The 26,252-nt window shown below is 39.5% G+C and overlaps 2 protein-coding genes across 3 annotated transcripts in view; one reads left to right on the top strand and one right to left on the bottom strand.

The window, feature by feature from the left end:
* Positions 1–26,252, bottom strand: part of LOC101742143 (WD repeat-containing protein 43) — a 70,744-nt gene that overhangs the window by 18,437 nt on the left and 26,055 nt on the right. The gene's annotated exons all lie outside the window — the stretch shown is intronic.
* Positions 1–26,252, top strand: part of LOC101742002 (uncharacterized) — a 55,980-nt gene that overhangs the window by 5,549 nt on the left and 24,179 nt on the right. For both annotated transcript variants that reach the window (XM_012697484.4, XM_012697486.4), the window contains exon 2: positions 2,228–2,301. In XM_012697484.4, coding sequence (XP_012552938.1) covers positions 2,228–2,301 — 74 coding nt within the window. The remainder of the gene's footprint in view (positions 1–2,227; positions 2,302–26,252) is intronic.

Here is a 26,252-nt window from a genome sequence, read left to right as displayed (position 1 = left end):
TTTCATTCATCCCTCACGTTGGTACGAAGACAATGTTTATACAGCTTGTACATATTTATGAGTCTCCAGGAAGACGGGAGTCGTTGACCTCGGACAAAGGAATTTTTTGGTGTGCCGTGAACATGTGAACATTCTTTTTGTGTAGTGGAGTGTTGTTAGGCTTTTATCAATTTGAACCGACCTGTGAAGACTCGCCTCCCGTATGCAACGAAGTCCTAGGCACTATAATGTAATGAAAGCTACGAAATGTAGTATTTAGTTTTTAAATGTTTTAATTTAATGGTGTTAGGATGTGTTGTGAGTCCGCACGGGTAGGTACCACCGCCCCGCCTATTTCTGCCGTGAAGCGGTAACGCGTTTCGGTTTGAAGGGCGGGGCAGCCGTTGTAATGTAAAAACTGACCTTAGAACTATTATCTCGAAAGTAGGTGGAGGCATTTACGTTGTAGATGTCTATAGGCTCCAGTAACCACTGAATACCAGGTGGGCTGTGAGCTCGTCCACCCATCTCAGTAACATAGCAAAGGTACTTGTAAAAAAACTCTTCTGGATCTCGACACCGATAGTTAACTAAAACTGGGTAAATATACTGTGCGTACTTTTGGAGTAGATGACTAAATACATTACAATTGTTAATTATGTTAATTAGGGTAGTAAAGAACATCAAACGGATCTATGATTTGGTGCTTTTTTAAACTTTGTGCGCAGTATAAAAAACGTTCAGTAATACAATCTTGTTAAATACGTTTCTTAATTACGATTGTTTTTAAATTATGCACCCCTTCTATGAAACAAAACATTTCGTTGAAGCTGAGAACAGCTGTCAAGGCTGTTTAAAATAAACATGAGCGGTAGGCAGCGGCTTGGCAGCGGTAGGCAGCGGCTTGGCTAGCGGTAGGCAGCGGCTTGGCAGCGGTAGGCAGCGGCTTGGCTAGCGGTAGGCAGCGGCTTGGCTAGCGGTAGGCAGCGGCTTCGCTCTGCCCCTGGCATTGCTGAAGTCCATGGGTGACTGTAACCACTCACCATCAGGTGGGCCGTATGCTCGTCTGCCTACAAGGGTAATAAAAAAAATAACATGACCACAACTACTATGCGAAGAGTAATTGACTATGATGATGATGCCTAGGAACAGCCCACTGAGTTTCTCGCCGGATCTTCTCAGTGGGTCGCGTTTTCGATCCGGTGGTAGATTCTGCGCGGCACGGCTCTTGCTAGGGTTCGTGTTAGCATCGTCGTCAGGTTTGAGCCCCGTGAGCTCACCTACTAGTTAAGGTTACGCTGATATAGCCTCTCAAGGCTATCAGAAAAAAAGCCTAGGAATTTAAACTCTTACAGTTGATCGTTTCGTTTATCCGTACACTGTGGTCGTTACGTCACTCGATACCGAGACAAGAATATTTTCACGGCCCTATGGAAATGTCGGATCGTAACCGGCATTCTAAACAAACAAATATGATGTAATTTGCGTTTTAAGGCCAACTCTTAAACACGACTGAATCCGTTCTGCAGTCTATTTATGTGGCATTAGGTTGTTCTAACCAATAACGGAGACGCGAGTTCGAGGTTCTAAATTATCTCGTCTCGAAAATATTGATTCGTCTAGAAAGGTCTTGGTGGTGGTTTGTGTTATATGCTGGCATGAGACTGTGCTGAGATGGTACCTGATTGTTATTGTCTGTCAAAAACTTTTTTATTGCTTAAATGAGTGGACGTGCTCACGGGCTATCTCGTGTTAAGTGGTAACCGCAGTCCATAGACATCTACAACGTAAATACCGCCACCCACCTTGAGATATGAGTTCTAAGGTCTCTATAGAGTACAACGGCTTACCTACCCACGCGGACTCACAAGATGTCCTACAATCAGTAATTACGCAAATTATAATTTTGCGGGTTGGTTTTTATTACACGATATTATTCCTTCACCGCAGAAGTCAATCGTGAACATTTGTTGAGTACGTATTTCATTAGAAAAATTGGTACCCGCCTGCGGGATCCGAACACCGTTGCATCGCTAGATATGAATGCACCGAACGTCTTATCATTTAGGCCACGACGACTTTAAAAACTTAAACTACCGACACAATATGCTAGTTTCGGCAAGAAAATTATTGTTTTAATGCAATCTGAGGCTAAAGTCGAGCGAGGATATCATCGTTATCGCCTAATCAATTGGTAACCTGCCATTATGATTATCGTGACTTTGATCCTTTGTGTTTTATCCTGCAGCTCGGAGTCCGCATGGCGACACACCGACCAAGATCCCGAGCCCCGTCGGCACATTACTACACAGAAGGACACCGGTGAGTGCACCTTTTTTCTTTCAGACCTGTGTGGTGGTTAGTGCGAGTTTTTTAACGTTTTCGATACCGTAAAAGTTGTAACGGAAAGCAAAAGCGGTCCTTGAAAACAAACCTTACCATTGTCTGGAAATCTTTTTTTTATACCTATCTATGCTGATAGCCTTGAGAGGCTAGTTCAGCTTCGCCTTGACTGGGCTGGGAGGTGAACTCAAGGGGCTCAAACCTCGATCCATTAACGGTTCTTTTAGCTACCACAAGTACTGGTCACGGTCCTCGTCGAACCTGTTGCTTGCGACGAAGGGTTCGACGAGCGAATTAACCCACAGACACAGCCCACTGAGTTTCTCGCCGGATCTTCTCAGTGGGTCGCGTTTCCTATCCGGTGGTAGATTCTGCGAAGCACTGCTCTTGCTAGGGCCAGTGTTAGCAACACTCCGGTTTGAGTCCCGTGAGCTCACCTACATGTTTGGGCGAAGCTGATATAACCGATATAGCTGATATAGCCAAGTAGTTGCACTAGTAGATTATTGTTATAAAATAATATTGATTAAAACAAGATTTAATTCTAGGACGATGTCCAGCCAAAGAACTTGAAAATATTCACTCTATTCGTCCCTTTGAATAGCGAAGATTGAAATAAATGATTTCCGTTGAAATTGATGTTTAATTAAATGATAAATTGCACAACGTGGTCTGACTCAAAAAAAGGATTCCCTGTGTACTATGAGGGTATTTTAATACACACTTATTGTAAGAACAAGCGGCCCGCTCCGGCTCCGCTCGGGTCTTTAACAAAAATTTCAACGATATTTGACGTTGTTTTATTTTTTTAATAAAAGAACATTGCAGCATAACTATAATAGTTAGACATATGTTGTCCCGACACTTTTCGTAAATAATAATGTGTTCTACAAAGTCGTAGTACATTATTTTATTCTATCATCAATAGTTTTCGCAGGGCACGCGATGTAAAGAATATTTTAGGTTTTTTTTTGACACCTTTGGTTACATTATTGGAGTTTTAGTAAGGATACCTATTTTTTTTTTCAAAAAAGATTATAGCCTATGTCATCCGGGAATAGTGTAGCTTCTAAAACAGTGAAATAATTTTTCAAATTGGTTCAGTAGTTTCGGAACCTATTCAATACAAACAAACAAACAAATCTTTTATCTTTATAATATTAGTATAGGTTAAAGGCAAAGTAACGCAACTCATACAGCCAACGTTCCAGAGACTGTTGGATTGTTGATAATTTTTTTTATGTTCCGTATAAATTCTGCAGATCGCAACGAGAGCAGTCACTAAAATTAAATACTACTAGTTACATTAAACTGTTTAAAATTTAAACTGACATATATACCTACAACGAGGGTGAATAAACACCAGTAGGCTACGACGTATTCCTTCAAAACGAACTTTAACGATAGATAGAAGATTAAATTACTGGTGGTAGGAACGCATGTGAGTCCGCGCGGGTAGGTACCACCGCCCTGCCTATTTCTGCCGTGAAGCAGTAATGCGTTTCGGTTTGAAGGGCGGGGCAGCCGTTGTAACTATACTGAGACCTTAGAACTTATATCTCGAGGTGGGTGGCGAATTTACGTTGTAGATGTCTACGGGCCCCGCTAACCACTTAACACCAGGTGGGCTGTGAGCCCGTCCACCCATCTAAGCAATAAAAAAAAACCTACTCCTTGGAGTCTAGCATAACCCCGGGGGTTGATATATTAAATAGGTACGAAAAAAAGTATATTGTATGTATACTACCTCAGCCTTGGAATTTTTGGGCTGTCGATGGCACGTTAGGTAATTCCAATATACATTAATACAACAAATATACAATAAACGGTCTTGTATTTTTTTTTCCTACTTTATCTAATAGCCTTGAGAGACTATTTCAGCCTAACCTTAACTAGTAGGTGAGCTCACGGGTCTCGAACCGGAGTGATGCTAACACTGACCCTAGTAAGGGCAGTGCTTCGCTGAATGTACCACCGGATCGGAAACCCGACGCACTGAGAAGATCGGGCAAAAAATCTCAGTGCGCTGTGCCTATGGGTTAATTTACTCGCCGAGCCCTTCGTCGCAAGCGTCGGGAGAACGATGACCGATGCTTGGGGTACCTAAAAGCACCGTTGGATAAACTCATGAGCGCTCACAGTTCCCTTTCAGTACTTCGTCCAGAAGCGTGGGTCATAAAAAAACCGCAATGGAACGCGTCCGGCTCCGAATTCGCGACTCCGTGCTCAAGAAGCATTACCGAAGTGAAATTTGGTTTTAACATCTTTTCGCCGTCACACTCTAGATACAGACGGCTTGCATAATTAATTTAGAGTTTAATATTTAAAAGTTAGTCTTTTTTTATTGTATAGTTGAACAGATGACCGGCTGCTGTGTCATTACCGGAGATATTAGAAGTCGTCGTGGCCTAAAGGATAAGACATCCGGTGCATTCGTATGTAGCGACGCAACGGTGTTCGAATCCCGCAGGCGGGTACTAATTTTTCTAATTAAATACTTACTTAACAAACGTTCACGATTGACATCCACGGTGAAGGAATAACATCGTGTAATAAAAAACAAACCCGCAAAATTATAATTTTCGTAATTACTGGTAGTAAGGACCTCTTGTGAGTCCGCACGGGTAGGTACCACCACCCCGCCTATTTCGGTGGGGCAGCCGTTGTATCTATACTGAGACCTTAGAACTTATATCTCAAGATGGGGGGCGCATTTACGTTGTAGATGTTTATGGGCACCAGTAACCACTCAACACCAGGTGGGCTTTAAGCTCGTCCACCCATCTAAGCAATAAAAGAAAAGATATGCCCACAGACACAACTCACTGAGTTTCTCGCCGGATCTTCTCAGTGTGTCGTAATTCCGATCCGGTGGTAGATTCAGCGAAGCACTGCTCTAGCTAGGGCTAGTGTTAGGAATTTCTCTCAGACTGAGCCCTATGAGCTCGCCCATCTGTCAGCGTGAAGCCAGAATAGTCCTTCAAGTCACGTTAGGACCTTACCGCGACTAATTGAATAATTAGCAATAATTATTTTAATTAAATAGCAAGTATATTAAGGTACAGTGTGTTCAAGAAAGTTTGGCAACGTAATAATGAAAGAGGCGCTAACAGAGACGTATCTGTGGTCAAAGTTCATATTTTCAAAAAAAATAAATATGGAGCTCCTTTTTCAAGTTACAGTACAATAGTTGTAAATTGAATAATATACTGGGACGTGTCCAGTTTTTAATCAAGCTCAAGCCTAATGAAATATTTAAAAAAAAAAAATCGATGAAACTCTGCACGGTTTCTTAATTATGTTAAATAATAACAGATTTTGACGTGTTTGAGGCTGCATATGAAGAGATACCATCGCCTTGTTGAACACAAAAAAAATAAACGTCAATGTACGAAGTGCCGCCATTTAAAACTTTCGCGGTAAAATGTAACGTCACAAATTTATCTTACGTAATTTATGCTTAGTAATAATTGTGTATTTTCCTTTGTTTCATAATAGGCTAAAAAGAAAATTAACTTTCATATGGAACAAACACATTAGTGGATACTTTTTAATCTCGTTTTGTATTCATGGTCGTTCTTGAGTGATAACTGTCAAGATTTTTTATTTTTGTTACCCGCGTAGGCAAACGAGTATACCTGTCATGAGTATACTGAGTTACCTAATGGTGAGTGGTTACCGTCGCTAATGGACGTCAGCAATGCCAGGGGCACGCCCAAGCCGCTGTCTACCATTGAGTACGCATCAAGTATGCGAAATGTATCGAAAGTCGTAAAATAAATTCGGGTTTTATTTTTATTGCTTAAATGGGTGGAAATGCTGGTGTTAAGTGGGCACCGGAGCCTATAGACATTAAGCTTGAAGAAGTTCTATATTACAAAAACTGTGACGCCCTTCAAGCCGGAATGCGTTACTGCTTCACGGTAGAAACAGACGGGGTGGTGGTAACCACCCGCGCGGGCTCATCACACGCCCTGACACCAGTAATTAGGAATTCGATGATTAAGACGTGGATCAGAAAACTTCAATTTTGTCACGTTACGGATTTTCATACCCGGGATACCAATTGGGTACAAAACACAACTGAGTTTCTCCCCAGATCTTCTCAGCGGGTCGCGATTCTGATCCGGTAGTAAATTCATTCGCGAAGCAGCTATTCTTGAGTTGTTAGGTATCCTTCAGAGGCTCTCGGGCAGCTGTTAGCTCATCCCACCCCTGACTGAGCCCTTGCTCGCCCACCTGCCCTGGTAAAACTGGAAAGGCCTTCGGGCCACCAGTAATCCTTCAATCATAAAAAGGGTACAAAATATGTTTAATAGATCAATAATAGGTATAATTTAAATAGTCAAACCTAGCTCGCTTTGCTGGCCGATATTTGATCAGACTTCGATCTTATCACTACCAAGTTTCACAGGATCACCAGCTAGGACAATCTGAAGATAACCTGGATATTTCATTGAAATCGTACCTGGAATTTCGAAGTCGATAGGGAACATATACACGTCGACTTATATACGTAGAGATGATATTTAACTATTAGGTACCCGGTCATCGTTCTCGTCGAACCCGTCGCTTGCGACGAAGGGCTCGACGAGTAAATTAAGTAAGCCTCAGACACAGCCCACTGAGTTTCTGGCCGGATCTTCTCAGTGGGTCGCGTTTCCGATCCGGTGGTAGATTCTGCGAAGCACGGCTCTAGCTAGGGTTCGTGTTGGCAACGTCCTCAGGTTTGAGCCCCGTGAGCTCACCTACTAGTTAAGGTTACGCTGAAATAGCCTCTCAAGGCTCTCAGCTTTGGTAGAAAAAAAAACTATTAGGTACAGTTACATTTATGTGATATATACATCGATATATTACCACTAGATAACGCATCACATACAAAAACCAAACACAAAAATGGCATCGACTAACTGATCTGACTACTCCATCAAGTGGAGAAAAACGATGTATAATATAATAATTGTAACCTAAACTATGCCTTTTCCCCAAGTAATAAAGTGCAGTTTAGATTATTTTAACATTCACTTACGACCTTACGCCATGAATGACAGAAAAAGATAGTTTTTTACAATAACTTTTATTCCAAATTTAACCTTATCTTCTTAAAAATAAAGCAAAAATTTACACGCATAGCATTTTACTTACGCCCTTTTAAACTTACGATATTAAGACTTTACTTCTCCGAACAGAGTATTACGGAGTCGCACTTTATACTTTTTTTGTAAGAATATTTCGAGTAATTTATTTTGTATTATGTTTTTTTAATTCATATTCATTCAATTTTTTCAATTTAATTCCTTATGATTAACAACAAATATTGTATAACTATAGATAATTATACCTGCGTTAGCTATATTGTACCTTGCACATCGGTGGGGAAAATGGATAAGAGCTTTTTAAATCACAACAACATAATCCCCATCAAATTGTTTTATTTATTAAATACATGTCAGATTCGGTAAAATTGTCTGCACAAACCACACTGGAGCAATTAGGTTTGAAATCATTGTCGCTTCTTTTTTCTTTTATTACTCTGTTATTAAATATGTAAAAATGTAAAAACAAATTCCAGTTTACAGATTTCACTTCGCCGTCCGTTGTACAGACGTCTGTTGCATTCGTATCTGATCTAGCGATACACGGGGTGTTCGAATCCCAGGCGGGTACCAATTTTTCTAATGAAATACGTACTTAAAAAATGTTCACAATTGACTTCCACGGTGAACGAATAACATCGTGTAATAAAAATGAAACCCGCAAAATAATTTGCGTAATTACTGGTTGTAGGACCTCTTGTGAGTCCGCACGAGTAGGTACCACCACCCCACCTATTTCTGCCGTGAAGCAGTAATGCGTTTCGGTTTGAAAGGTGGGGCAGCCGTTGTAACTATACTTGAGACCTTAGAAGTTATATCTCAAGGTGGGTGGCGCAAATGCGCAAATGGCAGCGTAAATACGCTGTAGATGTCTATGGGCTCCAGTATAACCACTTAACTCCAGGTGGGCTGTGAGCTCGTCCACCCATCTAAGCAATAAAAAATAATAAAAAAATAAAAAATTATGTGACTCCACTACACTTGTTCTGAAATAGCCCTATTTCATCCTTGTCTTGCATTTAACTGTTATTATGCGTGCGAAAGAAATAGCTGCGAAGCAAAATAATAGGATTTAATTTCTTGAAGTACTAATTTGGTAAGAATAACTGATTTATTTCAAATATTTATCACTATCTGTTAATAAAAATTATAAAACTTACCAAAAATACTAAATTTCATGTTGTTTTCTCTTTATAAGCGTGTTTTTTACATCTTTTTACAGCACATTTTAGGATCGTTCCAGTCGACGGTCGGCGTGACACTGACGGCAAAACAGTGCTTAATATGAATCTAAGCACTGTTTTGTTTGGTTACTTTTGACGCCTTTACGCGGTATCTAGTGGTAATATATCGATGGATATATACCTCAAAGTGAATGGCTGAATTCAAGTTCTGATGCTCTATGCTCGCGCGTCATATACATAATTCCAATGAATATTTGAGAGCAGAATTGGCCAAATTCTTTGAAACTACCAACACAATAACGGGTTCGTGCGCATTTAAAACTGTTCACAACGTTGACAATAGGCCGCATAAAAGAAATTCCGATGTCTTGTTTTGTTAACAAACAAAAAAAGAAGTAAATAGATCAAGTTCGAATTATGAATCACCTGTTGCGAACTTTCGCGGTTATAAAAAAAAATGGCGGCCGCTCACCCGAAATGGCACGATTACGGTTAGTGAATCACGATTTTCGCTATTTATAGGTGTGTTTTATTTTATTAGCTCCTATTTCGTCAGACGAGGTTTTTAACGTAAATTCCGCGACATAGCTAATGTTGATTTACAGGTTATTATTACGAGTACATAATAATATGCTTAAGATTAAGTTGAAGCTTAGAACGTTATGTATAATATCGATGTGTGAAATGCTATTTGGGTACAAGCGACATTTAGCTTAATACGCGACATTTATCTTTGTTTTTAAAAGTGGGTTTTTATTTGATACTAGCTGACCCGGCAGACTTCGTAGTGCCTCAATCGATAAATAAAAGACCTAAACTTTTATATAGAATAAACTTAAAACAAACAAAAGGAATCCGTCCGACGGAGGACACGTCAAAGGGAAAAGAAAATTGTTATTTTTATTTAATTCCGAGAATTTTCATATTTTTATACCTTTTAAACCTTCTCTGGACTTCCACAAATAATTCAAGACCAAAATTAGCCAAATCGGTCAAGCCGTTTTCATGTTATGTCGTGACAACGGAAAACGGGTTTCATTTTTATATATATAGATTAGTAACAACAGTGTGATGTTTTTAATTGAACTTAAATTTACTTCATAAGCCCCTTAGGCCACCAACGATTAGGTAGGGACAAAAATACTCTGACCACAAAGACACAGATTTAGACTCTGAAACATAACGTAACATTATAGCGTGCAAATGAAAAGGCAAAATGTGAATCATTGTCCTTATCCAACATCTGTGCTGTACCTACCCATTGTTATATCAGATTGCATTACCATATACAGCTTAATATTGGTCACGTATGAAAACAACATTTTGGTTTATTCGAGAATGATTTTAGAAGTTAAAAACAGCGGCTCTCAACCACTGTGGCGCGTCATGTTGTGTCACAAGCCCCTATGTCAAGGGTATCGCGAATTTAAATGTTAGTGCGTCGTCGATTAAAGGTTGAGAATATCTGGGCTAGAAAGATGGAAGTTTAGTAAAAACCAGACAAGCGCAAGTGAGGGCCTGTACACACCACGTTTTTTAAACGCGACGTCGCGTCGACGTGCGTTTGTATCGCTACAACACTGAGTTTCACGGCGGTTCTTCTCGGTGGTAGATTCAGCGAAGCACTATTCTTGCTAGGGTTAGTATTAGCAAATTCTCTCAGGTTGAGCCCGTGAGCTCACCTACCTCTCAGTCAGAGCGTAGCTGGAATAGCCTCTTAGGCTACTAATGAATAGGTAGGAACAAAATAAATTATGTCTGTTACTAACTTTAATCTTTATTTTGTTATAAATCAGCGTTATCTATCTTCTATATCTATCTACCTTCTTCTTCTTCTTCTCTATATTATTATATAAAAATGAATTGCTGTTCGTTAGTCTCGCTAAAACTCGAGAACGGCTGGACCGATTTGGCTAATTTTGGTTGAATTGTTGTTTTTGGTTGAATTATTCGTGGAAGTCCAGAGAAGGTTTAAAAGGTATTTACATATGAAAATGCTCGGAATTATATAAAAAGAAACAATTTTGTTTTTCCTTTTGATGTGTCCCCCGTCGGACGGATTCCTTTTGTCTTTTATTTATAGATTGAGGCACTAAGAAGTCTGTCGGGTCAGCTAGTGACATAATAAAACTCGTAAATATAGATAAGTTCTAACTTTGCAGCCTCGTTATCATCTCTACTTTCGTTTCGTTTAAAACGCGTATACGTTTCACTTATCTCGACTGCTTTCATACGCGTTTCGCTGTCCCGCTCTAGTCTACGAAAAAAAAAAGAGAAAAAAAAACATATTTATCACATAACAAATACAAATTATACTATATTTATGTGGATCGGGAGGATCCGAAATGACGTGTTTAGGGCGACGATGCGACGGCTGTCGTCATGATAATCGCCTTATCGTAGCCGCCGCTGACTACTCCCCGAATCCTGATCATGCAGGAGTCAGTCACCGTCGACGCCCTAGACACGTCCTTACGGATCCATCAGATCCAATAACCTTTGCATTAGACGCCTTCAGCTCTAACACTAGGAGCAGGCTTAGGGACCCCGGTAACCGTACTCGTCGAACTCGACAAAGAGTTCGCCGTGCAACCTAACCCATGCATCAGCCCGCTGAGTTTCTCGCCGGATCTTCTCAGTGGGTCGCGATTCCGATCCGGTAGTAGATTCATTCGCGAAGCAATTGCTCTTGAGTTGTTAGGTCTCCTTCGGAGGCGCTCGGGCAGTTGTTAGCAAATCCCACCCCTCCTGGCTGAGCCTTTGCTCGCCCACCTGTCCTGGTGAAGCTGGAAAGGCCTCCGGGCCACCAGTAATCTTTCAATCATAAAAAAAAAACGACGGCTGTGCGTTGCCTGGTCGTCGAGATAAATAAAACAAAATACCCAGCTTTTTGTCTCGTGAAAATGAATACCGTTGCACAGTTCATTCGTTTTCAGATCTAATACAGAAATTGAACTCGACTGTCGCTTAAATGTAATTTTAAAAAAAACAACACAGCGCTTAGTTCTAACTAAAAATAAAAATTTACATTTTTACGCTATTAACAATTGAAATATAAATTTGGCTGTATGCCCTTAAAAGCTATTGCCTTAACTTCGTCGAATAATATATTACAGCTGCATTGTCTGCGGCGCATTCAAAATGGCCGCGAGTCTAGACTATTTATTAAGTTAATATCTGCTTTTTTTTTTTTTTTTTTTTTTTTATTGCTTAGATTTATGGACGAGCTCACAGCCCACCTGGTGTTAAGTGGTTACTGGAGCCCATAGACATCTACAACGTAAATGCGCCACACACCTAGAGATATAGTTCTAAGGTCTCAGTATAGTCACAACGGCTGCCCCACCCTTCAAACCGAAACGCATTACTGCTTCACGGCAGAAATAGGCGGGGCGGTGGTACCTACCCGTGCGGACTCACGAGAGGTCCTACCACCAGTAATTACGCAAATTATAATTTTGCGGGTTTGATTTTTATTGCACGATGTTATTCCTTCACCGTGGAAGTCAATCGTGAACATTTGTTGAGTACGTATTTCATTAGAAAAATTGGTACCCGCCAGCGAGATTCGAACACCAGTGCATCGCTCGATACGAATACACCGGACGTCTTATCCTTTAGGCCACGACGACTGCTTGCACGTTTAACGCTATATCAAGACGGAAATCGCTCATTGCACGATTCTAAATGCTCTGTAGTGTCTAATGCGTTTTTCTTATCACTTTACTAGTATATTTTATTAAAAAATACTCATGACATCGTGGTCATCGATAAATAAAAGTTATGTCTCTCCGAATGGCCCACAGAAGTGATAACTTAAACTAATCTAAGTTGTACTTTTTAATATTTTAGTTGTTTAACTTGAGAAAAGCTTAGTTATTAATTAAATTTTACTTATATTAATGTGATAATGTAAGGAAAATTGTAACATAAATAGGAAAAAGATATATAAATAGTTAGGAGTTACATACGTCTTAGTACCATTGCTGTGTGCGAGAGAGAAAGGGAAATGCGTCATCACTACCACTGCCGTGTGCGAGAGAGAAGGGGAAAGGAGCTACACACGTTCTCAGTACCGCTGTCGTGTGCGAGAGAGAAAGAGAGCCAGACAGATTGGCGCCGTAACGCGTTACGTAACGAAACAGCTTACTCTCCCATAAGAAGTTATCACTTCAATAAATTTCGGTCTGCTAATAAATTGTAAAAGCAACTGAAGCAAGCACAACAAAAACGATATTATTATAATTGTTTTGACATGTCAATAAGACTAAAATTCAAAATACATTGTCTGCTCACTTCTGAATATATATTTTTTTATTGCCTTTATAGAGCATACGGCCCACCTGTTGGTGAGTGTTTACCGTCGCCCATGGACCACAGCAATGCCAGCGGCAGATCCAAACCGCTACCTACCCAATCTACCTACCTACTAGTACGCCTGCGAGGAATTCGGGGAGGTGGAGGACCTTGGCCCTCCTCATCCCCCACTTCCTCTCAGGAGGCGTCAGAGTCCGACATAACCCGGTTCGCTACCCCCCGGACCGGGTATCCGTAAATGGATTCCCCAGCGTTAAAGAAAAAAAGGATGCTGTCACTTGTTCTATTCTATAAACTTCCTAAACTTACTACCACTATACAAGATGGCGCTCCTTGCCTTTTACCGCCGTAAGGATAACCTTAAATTATTGTGATTTATATTTGTAAAGTAATAATTTCAAACTAGCTTAAAATGCTTGCGTGTTTATTGTTTTTAATTTCGATTTCGATATTATATATTCGTTTCCTGAAACACGACTCTGTCGCCACCTGTCTGATATATGTTAGTAATATTTGTGGATTGTGTGTGTTACAACTGAATTTTATTACCGAACCCCGGATGGTTATAAAATGAAACTGTATTCAATATAAATTAGTTCGTATGGATATAAAAGGTTAGGCGAATTAAGATTTAACTAAGAAAGAATGTATTCAGTATGGACATTGTTTGCAAAAATTAAATTGTAAAAAAAAAAATGTGATAATTTCTTTAGCCGCTTTGAGTACTTTTTGGTAGGGGAATCTTATGCATAGATAATACACATAAATTAGATGTAGATAAGCAACTCAAGCACTCAACAAATATATTTACGGGCGTCAGCCACTAGATGGCTTCGCTTCGATTAGTTTCTCATTGCTATTGTAGACGGCAGTTACATAATATTATCTATCCTATATTTTATTTTTGATGAAGGATTTTATAAATTTTCAGAAACCACATATTGATAAAATTTAATCAATTTGTCTTTAACAAATAGACTGTTTGTATGATTTATTATAGTATGTATGTATGTATATTATAGTATGATTTATTATTTTTTTATTTCCTGTTTTTAGTTATACAATAATTAAATGCCTTAACTTTAACAATATGTCAGTTTAGGGGCATGTGCTACAAGATGTCGCTAGTTTCCATACAACAAAATATTTGTCTTAAAGTATCACAGTTTCAGAGGGTCCTGATCTTATAGGTTCGTGTTACCGACATGCTAATGTTACCTTACGTATAACGCATTTTTTCTTACAAAAAATAAACATCTTACGAAATATGATGTCGATTTCATGTTAAAGATACATACAGCCAAGAAAATGATACCAAAAAAGAAATAGGTGTTATGACAACCAATGACAATGGGTTGAGTCACTGGCTAAAAGAGCGTTGCCCCCAGCCACGCGGCTAACGCGGCGTAAGGGATGACTTCCGGTCGTTTCATAACTTATTAATCTTTATTCTATTTAATACGCTCGAATTGAATGACAAACATACTTTTTATTATTATTTAAAGAGCGCATATTAATCATATTATGTTATCGTCTTGTCCAACTATGAACGTTAAAAATACCAAATTGCATACTATAAATCTCTAAGTCTACTTTTTTATTTGTTTTTTTTTTAAGTATGGCAACGGGCTTCTTGCGATGCTATTGTTGCCAGTGTCGACTGAAAACATAGCCTATAGTAAGTAAGATGTCAATCTTCATAAATGCACAGAGCAGATTGTTTTTAAATAGGTACTGTAGTATCTGAGTAAGGTCGACATAAAAAGTAAATTAAATTTAGTTTACAAGTCGATTTTTTTTTAAATTGCGTAGATAGCCTGCTTATTTCGGCCATGAAGCAGTAATGCGTTTTGGTTTGAAGGGTGGGGCAGCCGTTCTAACGATACTGAGACTTTAGAACTTATATTTCAAGGTGGGCGGCGGCATTTACATTGTAGATGTCTACGGGCTCCGCTAACCAATTGTAATACCAGTTTGGCTGTAAACTCGTCCACCCATGTATGCAATAAAAAAAAGATAGAATAGTTCTCGCCTCAATTCTTGTTATATGTAGTTAAACAGGTTTGAAATCAACACTGATGATCATCATTATCAATGTTATTATTAGCACAGTCTCTATAGGCAACGGAATTTTGCGGCGTGCCTGCGAATCAGAAGGAGATTGTCAAAGTTCTTGGTTAAATAAATAATATGTAGTTAAAAAAAACTAAAAAAATACGTTTTTATAGAAAATCCAACTAAAAAAATAGAAAATAAATTTTAATAAATTTGAATTAAAAATAGTGTAAGAAAAAATGATTTTATTGTACAAAAGCGTGGGGTGCTTTTCAGGATATTATCAAAATAACCCTTCTACTCATATCTGTTCATAAAATATTTATAACTACTTATACTGTGCACCCCCCGCTTTTTTTATATCTATAAATCTAGACCATATCTATCATTTTGTTAAAAATGAGATAAGAAAAGCAATTGTTTTATTCACCTCAATATTAAGTACTCATTTTGTTATAGCGAACAACTTCTACAAATTCAACAACACGGTTCCACTCTAACACGAAAGAAAAGTTCCCCAAAATACTCTTATAACACGGTAATTCTACAACACGATAACGAGATTATTGTTTAAAAATATTTAGAAAATTACATTATGCACTATGAACACATAATATATGAGGCCGTCAGCACAAAAGTGGCCTAATCCACAAATAACATTCGTGCTTATGTATTGCAATTTATTTAAAACAATATAATAATAATAATAAATTTTGATGCAAAATCGGCCTATCCCTAGTTTCATCCATAGAGCATACTAGCCTTTATATATAAACATAATTTTTGCGCGTATTTTTTTGCTTACGAAGTATTGTAAAAGTAAATTCGAACCTCATTATCTCCTTACTAACTTTTTTTTTTTTTTTTTTTTTTTTTTTCGGGTAGAGGGCCGAACCTCCTACGAGGTCCCCGCGCAAAAGGGGCGCGCGGGGTATGTGAGACTCAACGATCTGCATGGTGTTGTGAGCAGACCGCGGGCCCAAGGATTTTAGGACCCACCCACTAAACGACTCCCCTGCACTCTTACACCCGACGCCCGATCCCCTCCGAGGTCAGAACTCGGATGAGGTAGGGGGGCTACCGCGGTCAACACTACAACCAGACGGCGCGGCTCACCCCAAGGACGCCCAGCCGACGGAGCCTTCGAGGCGTATCGAAGGCTCTGAAACGTCGGCCGTCTCGGTACGGCAGCCCGTCGGGCCGCCCAGACGGTGCCGCTGGTGTCCCGGAATACCCCGCTGGACCAGAACCAGCCTGCCGGGTCGGGACGCGATACACCGTCGACCGGTCGCTCTATTCACTCCACGGCAGCGCGCTAGAGTGCTGGTAGCGCGCCGCGCGGCCTCACCCCCTCAGGTCGCCCCTTGACCTTCACCGGGGGGAGGCCGCCACCTACAGGGGCCGGGACGTGCGGGCGTATTCCCGCCTCCGGCCCCCGGCTCGACGGCGACGGATCGGTGCGGAAAGGGAAGAGCTCTCCCTCTCTCGCTCCGCCGCCTCCTTCTGCGAGATGGTGGACTCGCAGAAGTCGAGCATCGCCTTCCAGGACGCGTCGCTGCCGAGCATCGTAGCCACGACGCGCGGCAGCGAGAGGTCCTCACCTATGACCGCGACGAGGGCGGCGCGTTGCTCGTCGAATCCAGAGCAACGCGCCAGCGTGTGTTCCGCTGTGTCATCCTCGTCGCGGTCCGCGCAGTGATGGCACTGCGCCGTCGGTTCCCTTCCGGCACAAAACGGGTGGGACCCCTAGCTCTTAGGGGGCCAGGTCACGGATACGACCCCGGTCCCGACCCCCTGCTCGGCGGCGGCGGGTTTCTGCGTAGTGAGGAGAGCTTTCCCTCACTCGCCCCGCCGCCTCCTTCTGCGAGATGGTGCACTCGCAGAAGTCGAGCATAGCCTTCCATGACTCATCGCTGCCAAGCATCGACGCCACGACGCCAGGCAGCGACAAGTAACTATGGTAAGCTTAGGTCACTTTTGCGCTGACGGCCTCATATGGGAATAACCGAAATTATATGGCATAGTTGAGATATTTCAATCAGAAAAATTGGACTTTTTAGCGGGAATGCGAGGAGTGAAGTTGTGTGATTTGTTTTGTTTTGTCTAATTAGTGTTTCTGCAGGTTTAAATGTGTAATAACGGTGGTTTATTAACTGTTTAGTATCTGTGAAAGTGCACAAATGTGGGAAAATGAAACAAAGCCACTGAACGTAACTTCTCGGGAACTTCCAAAAAGTCCACTGAAAAAGTCTCAGTAAATGACCACCATTTTACTGAAATTATACTTCATCCCATATCATCTCATCTCATTTCATTTCATTTCGTTTTCATTTCATTTCATGTCATGTTTCACAATAATCAACTTCATTTCATTTCATAATATCATTTTCATATAAAGAGCTACGTATCATTAAAATTAAAATAAGACTTGACCTAAAGGTCTTAGTTACCAGGTCATAAAATCCCTTAAAAAATATTTCTGAAAAATAACTTTCCTCTTTGTCCTTACTGGCTTCTAGTCTCATATAACGCGGTTTCGCGTAACACGGGACTCTGTAGGAACGTATCTACCGTGTTATAGATGGGTTACCTGTATTTAAATTGGTCTCTATTACATAACTTGTGCTATTATTGAATTAAATACCACATGTTATGACGTGTTTATTTAATTCTTATTATGTCGTAAACATGTGAAGTGTCTCGTAAAACTGGCAGCCGTGACAGCTCCGTAAAGATGTCAATGTAAAAAAAATATGGCCGGGGTATACACGAATAGGTTAGATATTTTGACTAGATTTTTTTTTTATTAAACTACTTGTTGTAGTTTGAATATAAACGTAATGGCAGGCAACACTTGACACATATAAGATTTCGAATATTGGAATTATTTTAAATGTTTAAAAAACAAATGATTGTCTTCTTGTAAGAAAAAGTCATAGACTTCTCATCTAGACACGGTCAGAGCAACATCTAAGAGTTTCATAAAGATAATAATTTTATAATGGTGTAACAGTGTTCAAAGTATCTGCAATATAATTATAATGGAGCAGTGTATTTTAAATAGCCCCTTACAACCTACAGAACCCAATCCCCTCAAAATTTAACCGTCCAACACTACTTTAAAATTACACTACGTAAAAATCCATCGCAATTGTAGAGGATTAAAGAACACCAAAGATCTTAAAAATTCATGTTTAGCACCTAACAATAATAATAAGTTAAATATCCCGCTAATTGTCAGAAGAAACGGTTACGACCACGGCCATCTTGAATTGGTTTGTTTGTCCCTCAACTATTGACAGTAGCCATGTTTTTTTATTGCCACCACCATTTTTGTCTGTCAATTTAAGTTCAATTTCTCGCTAATTGTCAGAAGAAACGGTTACGACCACGGCCATCTCGAATTGGTTTATATGTCCCATAACTATAGACAGTAGCCATGTTTTTTTAGTGCCATCACAATTTTTGTCTATTAATTCCAGCCATGAATTTTTAAATAGTTTTGTAGTTTTGATTCGAGGCGTGGGATAGCTTAGCTATATAACTAAGAGTTCAATTTCATGACTTCATGTTTCATTCAATATACTATGAGTTAACAGTAAGGCGAAGTAAATCGAAGATATTTGTATAAATAATGCACATCTTAAACAAATCATTAGCAAGTAAAATCCTGCGAGCGTCATGTTGAGTAACTGAGGGTAATGCACTTGTATGTTGCCTATTGGATGTCGATCAATTAGAGGTAGGGTTGCCAGATAAATTGCATTCCCCAATTTGAGAAAAAGTTGCCAGACGAACCAGAGGCATTATTATTATCTATATCTATAAAAATGAATTGCTGTTCGTTAGTCTCGCTAAAACTGGAGACCGGCTGGGCCGATTTGGCTAATTTTGGTCTTGAGTTATTTGTGAACGTCCAGAGAAGGTTTAAAAGGTAGATAAATATGAAAATGCTTGTAATTAAATAAAAATAACAATTTTGTTTTTCCTTTGACGTGTCCCCCGTCCGTCGGATTCCGTTTGTTTGTTTTAAGTTTATTTTATACAAAAGTGTAGGTCTTTTATTTATCGATTGAGGCACTACGAAGTCTTAAAGGGGGGGGGGGGTGGGGGGTTGGTAAGAGACCCAGAAAAAAGGGGTTGTTTAGAGGTTTGGGAGGCGATTTGTAATTTCATCTTCCATAGAGTGTAGTATGCCGTTTCGCTCATCAGGGCGCCGAGCACGAATGACTATCGAAATAATATTGAGAGAGAGAGAGAAAGAGAGTATTGTTTATTTTACACCGAAAAACAAATAAACAGTGCGATACAATAAATACAAAAAAGTACAATTGGCAGTCTTATAATGGCGGTCGCTAAGAGCGATCTCTTCCGGACACCATCAGGTGGACAAGAATCATTTGGAAACGAACTACGCGCGGTGTACCAATCCAGTGAAATACACATACATATACATAATAATATATGCACACATACATATATACATACATACAATATTCGTATCGCTATCGAGAAAAAAAATGTATAGGATTTAAACAGCACCTCATTTTTTTTTTTTCACACTCGGTAATCCATTTACGGATACGCGGTCGAACGGGGTAACAGACCGGGTTATGTCGGACTCCTGCGCCTCCAGAAAAGAAGAGGGAGAAGAGGAAGATCGGGGTCCTCCTCTTCTTCCAATTCCTGCCGGGAGACTACGCCTTGAGAAAGGCGCGCGAGACGCTGCACGGCTTCAGCCACGCAAGAACTACCTAAACAGCACCCCTACCGTCCGTAAAAAGAACTAATTTCGGCAGCACGAATGAATTTTGCTTACTTTCGTTTTGCAATTGAGTCGTCGCGTTCTCGAAACTTCTAAACTTGTCGAGAGCACGAAAATTGTTTTGACATGCGGTAACGTAAATCTCGAAGGCTAGATAGCTATCGAGTACTAGGAGTACCATAGACATCTACAACGCAAATGCGCCACCCACCTTGTAACATAAGTTCTAAGGTCTCAGTATAGCTACAATGGTTGCCACACCCTTCAAACCGAAACGCATCACTGCTTCACGGCAGAAATAGGCGGGGTGGTGGTACCTACCCGTGCGGATTCACAAGAGGTCCTACCACCAGTTTTCGTATCGAGGACTCGATATATTTATATTAAGAATTCGATAGATTTTATATATGTTAGAGGAAGGCTGAAAGTGGCACCTGTGACAGAGAAGTTGAGAAGTGCGCGTTTGGGATGGTATGGACATGTGATGAGACGAAATGAAAATGATGTTTGTAAGAGAGTGTCAACTATGAATATGGAAGGATATAGAGGAAGAGGTAGACCTAAGAAGAAATGAATGGATTGCGTGAAAGACGATATGGGTAAGGGGGGAGTGAGCGAAGTAATGGTATATGATAGAAGAGTATGGAAAGAGAAAACATGTTGCGCCGACCCCAGGTCACTGGGAGGAGGGCAGGTTAATGATGATGATGATGAATTCGATAGATTTTCGTGCTTGACGTACTATTCACAGACGGAGGGAGACAGCCCTGTTAAAGAATGTCTCTCAGATACCAATGGAATACTAAACACGAGGATGTCGTAAAATCGTGTGATGGCACCGTCTAATCTTTTATTGCATGGATAAAATGAATTATAAATAATAAATGGTGATATTCCTCATGACGAGAACCCTGTAAAGGCAGAAAAGGACGAATTGGTCTTGGAACAATGATGCTTAAAGTAACATGTTACATAGCGGTAGTCTTGTGGGCCGGGTCTCTTTCTTTTTCTCCACCTTATCCCACTAGGTGGGGTCGGCACATATAATTTTTCTATTCCATTCTCTTCTATCAGCCGTCATCTCACACTCACTCCGCTCTCTCTCATATCCTCATTCACGTACTACATCCATGTTTTCTTCGGTCGACCTCTTCCCCCTCTACCTTGAACTAATAATTAATAACTAGTGGTCCCACGGTAGTCGAAATTCGAATGTAATTAATTGAAATTATAAGTTTGTACACTATTATGATTCTATTGTCAAAGAATTATTGTACTTCTATAATCACAGATTTCGCCAAGACTATACTTTAGGTAAATATTAATAAAGACAAACAATATATAATCTATTCTCAATTTGACCACAGACGTCAAGAACAAAAGTTTGACAATCAATAAATAGTATGCATGCGTGTGTGCGTAAAATACATCGTAGTGTGTGTAATGTCTTTTTATTGATTAAATGTATTTTTTAGGCATAATTTAAAAAAAATATTAACATTCTGCACTCCTTCTCTATATAATCTATAAGAGAGGGAAATTCCATACTCCTCCGTCCGCGCAATTTTCGTAAAAAGGGATACAAAGTTTTTCCTTCACGTATTAATATATAGATAATAAATAAAATATTTAGATCTGACCCACGAGACAACCGCTATGCTATGTGGCGTGTTGATTCAACCATCATTGTTCCAATAGTTGTGTCGGTAAACGGTTTGATAGTGAAAAGTTTCGATCAACATCTCAAGAAACTTTCGTTATCCAGCTGGGTTAGGGGCGTATTACAGAAAGCAGTTATCCTCGATACTGTGCCCATTGTGAGGAGGTTTTTCACTCTGGAGCCCTAACCGCTGGTGGCTTGTGTCGTAGACACCGCCATCAGCGTAACGAATTTTAATTGGATGGCCAGTGAGTATGATTGCCTTTGATGGCGATTAAGAAAACACGTTACCATTAGATCTAAAATACAATATCGTCTGGATCTCTTCCAACTATACAGATATGTTCAGTTCTGATATTATTAGATTCGCTCATTCGCCAGTTAATCTTTATATAACCTTCAACTGTGCCATTAATATTGCGAGACTTAAAGGTAGTCTCCGTGAGCGCCTATGATCGTTTTTACGTGGGATTTTCTAGAAATTTGTTAAATTAAAACGTAGACTTCGTAGTGCCTCAATCGATAAATAAAAGACCTAAGCTTTTGTATAAAATAAACTTAAAATAAACAAAAGGAATCCGTCAGACGGGGGACACATCAAAGGAAAAACAAAATTGTTATTTTTATTTAATTCCGAGCATTTTCATATTTAAACCTTTTAAACCTTCTTTGGACTTCCACAAATAATTCAAGACATTTATTATTTATTTTTTGGACAATTTTTTTGTTTGTTAAAATGAGGCATTATGTGCCTCTTTCACTCATTTACCATCCTTACACACTGACAATAAGTTAGTTTTTTTTTGCTACACTAAAAATCCCCTAGAAATCTTATATATGGCAAAACAACGTTTGCCGGGTTAGCTAGTATTTATATATTATATACATATATAGAGCTAGTATTTATTTATGTATTTTTACTGGTGGTAGGACCTTTTGTGAGTCCGCGCGGGTAGGTACCACCGCCCTGCCTATTTTTGCCGTGAAGCAGTAATGCGTTTCGGTCTGAAGGGTAGGGCAGCCGTTGTAACTATACTGAGATCTTAGAACTTATATCTCAAGGTGGGTGGCGCATTTACGTTGTAGATGTCTGGGCTCCAGTAACCACTTAACACCAGGTGGGCTATGAGCTCGTCCACCCGTCTAAGCAATAAAAAAAAAACGATCGGTGTCTTAATGGCCAAAAAATGTTCACCTAAGAAATAGAAACCTTGAAATGACTTCAATCATACAATCGCTCGATTGGTTACCCTTTTACGCTCCGCATTCGTAACTAACCAAAATGACAGCGAACATTTTAAAACTACAAAATGCGAAGGTATTAATTGCATTATTTTCGTGCTGAGCTTATTTTGACATCATAATATCTTGCAGAAGTTACTTAAAGGATTTATGAAAAATTACCTTGGCCAAAAATATTAATAAAAAAAAAAACGTAGCTAAATTCACAGCAAAATCATTTAAAATGCTTATTTAGAAATGTCATTTAACTTATTAAAAGCGTTACGCGTATGTATTTTATTTATGATTGATGTATTATTACTGTTGGCCCGGAGGCCTTTCCAGTTTCACCTGGACAGGTGGGCGAGCAAAGGCTCAGCCAGGAGGGATGAGATTTGCTAACAGCGACCTGAGCGCCTCCGAGGGAGACCTAACAACTCAAGAGCAACTGCTTCGCGAATGAATGTACTACCGCATCGGAATCACGACCCGCTGAGAAGATCCGGCGAGAAACTCAGCGGGCTGATGCTTAGGTTAGGTTGCACGTTGAACTCTTTAGTGTTTCTTCAGGTTCAAATGTGTAATAACGGTGATTTATTAACTGTTTAACATTTGTGAAAGTGCACAAATGTGGAAAAATGAAACAAAGCCGCTGGACGTAACTTCTCGGGATACTCCAAAAAAGTCAACTGAAAAAATCCCAGTAAATGACCACCATTTTACTGAGATTATATTTCCAGTAATTTCATCCTAGTTGATTAATGTCTCAAATTAATCATCTTCATTTCATTTCACTCCGTATTATCATTTTTCATAAAAATAAGATTAAAAATTAAAATAAGACTTGACCTAAAGGTCTTAGTTACCAGGTCATAAAATTCCTTAAAAAAAAAGAACTCTTTTTCGAGTTCGACGAACTTACATGCGTCCGTACAGGTCGATACCTAATGCCTATAATCGAACTATGCAAATTGTTGATACTCCGACGCTCCAAACTTTATGCGTATTAATTTATAGTCGATGGATCGAAGGTTCGCGCTAAAATTGTTAAACAAAATTGAAATAATATGCTGAATATATTTATATTGTATATATTATAAAGATTTTGAGGAAGGAGTGCCACTGTTGAAATAGAAGTATATACGGTCAATAATAAACCATAAATCTCTGTAGATAAGTATAAATTTCCATAATAACGATGAAACGGTCTAAGGCGCGGTCCGAGTTAGCTGTTCATTTGAAAATGGAATTCGACATTTGACATTTAGCCAATTTTTTTATTTTATTTATTGGAAAGCGTTTTAGTTACCTACTTATTTTGAAATCTTGTTTCGTCTATTTTTTTAAAATTAAATGCGAATATTTTTTATTGTTTTAATTAAGTCGTTTAATGGTGTTTTTACAACACCACATGTTAGCATTTTTACGGGCGAGCCATTTAAAGATTAAAATTTGGAAAAACTAATAATAACAAAAATAAAACTTTAGTAGATTTAATTGAATTTCAATTAAAAACATCGAACTGTTGATGCTTATACCAAATAAAACGGACCTTTAATTACAAAGATAAATGGCGCGTATTAAGCGAAATGTCTTGATAAAGTAAACAGAGATTTTGTGTTGTTACTACATCATCGCGGATGTTTTATACGTAAAGGTATTTTCTTCAAATGAGTATATGAGTCATACTCGCCATACCGCGTTAAGTAAACAAGAGATGAGCGAATCTTAGTTTTTTTTTTTTTGAGGCAAAAGCGTTATAAAACTATGCAGCCCAAATTAACAGACAGAAAGCAGACATTGCGTTACCGGCTGTGGCTGGCGTGAGCCAATATACGACTTAACAACAATTGAAATATGAACGATTTGTTACATAAATGGTATACATACATACATACATTTCGTGATTTATTTTCTAATTGTTTACGATGACAACAGATTAAAGAAACTACATTGAGGAAATTGTTTATTTTATTTTATTTTTTCTTGCCACATATGTAATGTTTTATGGTTCGAATTTACGAATGCGAACTACAAAAAACAGATTTATTTGCAATATGATTTCGTTTGATTTTATTCTTTCGATATAATGTTTTTGGCCTAAATTCTTTGACAGTTTTATCAGATTTCAGGTTTTTTAAAAAAGGTCTTTTTTTCTACCTATGCTGATAGCCTTGAGAGGCTATTTCAGCTTCGCCCTAACATGTAGGTGAGTTCTCGGTGCTCAAACCGCGAGTGTTGCTAACACTGGCCCTAGCAGGAGTCGTGCTTCGCAGAATCTACCACCGGATCGGAAACGCGACCCACTGAGAAGATCCGGCGAGAAACACAGTGGGCTTGCAATCTTGGCTGTGGGGTGTTCGCCATGAAAAAGTATACTCTCTATCTGCGTGTCGTAAAAGGCGACTAAGGCTTCCTCTAGAGAATGGGTAGCAGCGTTCTTCGGGTCCTGTAAAAGGATACATCGATCGACAACCCGCATGCTGAGTGTGGCGATAATGCCCCCTTCAACGACCCCCCCAACCCCCGGTCCCCCATGTAATTAGTGCGAAATTTAATTATCCTAATTTGCAGGACCGAGGTCGTCCGACCACGCCTCGTAGCTGTGTGGAACACTAGTGTCATTCTCCTATAAATAATTATATTATTAATTAGGCAATTACGTGCCCTCAATTGTTTAAGTAATTGCGTTTGCAACTAACTGTATTAGGACGGTGAATGTGACGGAAACATTTAAACTTGTAAACAAATTAATAATGGTTAACGGTCATGGTGAAACTGGATAGGCCCCCGGGCCACTGGTGATCATTACTTGTGGTAGGACGTCTTGTGAGTCCGCATGGGTAGGCACCACCACCCTGCCTATTTCTGCCGTAAAGCAGTAATGCGTTTCGGTTTGAAGGGTGGGGCAGCCGGTGTAACTTTACTGAGACCTTAGAACTGATATCTCAAAGGTCAAGAGGCCTTTGCTTTGTAGATGTCCATGAGCTCCGGTAACCACTTTACATCAGGCTACCATTTAATAACATAAAGGAGTATCCTCCCTCCCGGCTTTTTGAACTTCTTTAAGTTTAGTTTATGAGCTATGTACTACTCTGTAAGTGCTGTGTGCAAATCAGCGTATCTGATAGCAGACGTATCTGATTTGCTCACCTTGTCACGACAATTGAAAGCGTACCCACTCATTAAGGTAGGAAGGAAGCCATACTTGACCTCAATGGGATTTGGGACAGACACTGACAGTACGAAATCACATTCATAGGCGTAATCTTTTGCCAGGAAAGTTTTTAGTTTTTGGCAGGATGGGTTCGAATTCCTTTGTCGAATTAAATTTAAAAAAAACGTTAAAAAATTTGAAGCGAATTTAGGATTTTTCGCGGGAACGCCTTGAACGAGGTCGTGTGAATGGTTCTGTTAATTTAGTGTTTCTTGAGCTTTAAACGTGTAATAACGTTGGTTTATTAACGGTTTAACACGCGTGCATGATTTTGGAAAAATCAAACATGGCCGCTGCACGTGGCTTCTCGGATTCTTCCAAAAAGTCCACTGAAGTTACAACTAATTTCTATTATTTCTGGGGTGTTATTTCATATCATCTCATTTTAATCGGCTTTTTATATAACGTATTTATG

Source organism: Bombyx mori, chromosome 24, assembly GCF_030269925.1.
Source record: "Bombyx mori chromosome 24, ASM3026992v2".
NCBI lineage: Eukaryota > Metazoa > Arthropoda > Insecta > Lepidoptera > Bombycidae > Bombyx > Bombyx mori.
Note: the sequence above shows the minus strand (reverse complement) of the source record. Positions and strands in the feature narration are given on the sequence as shown.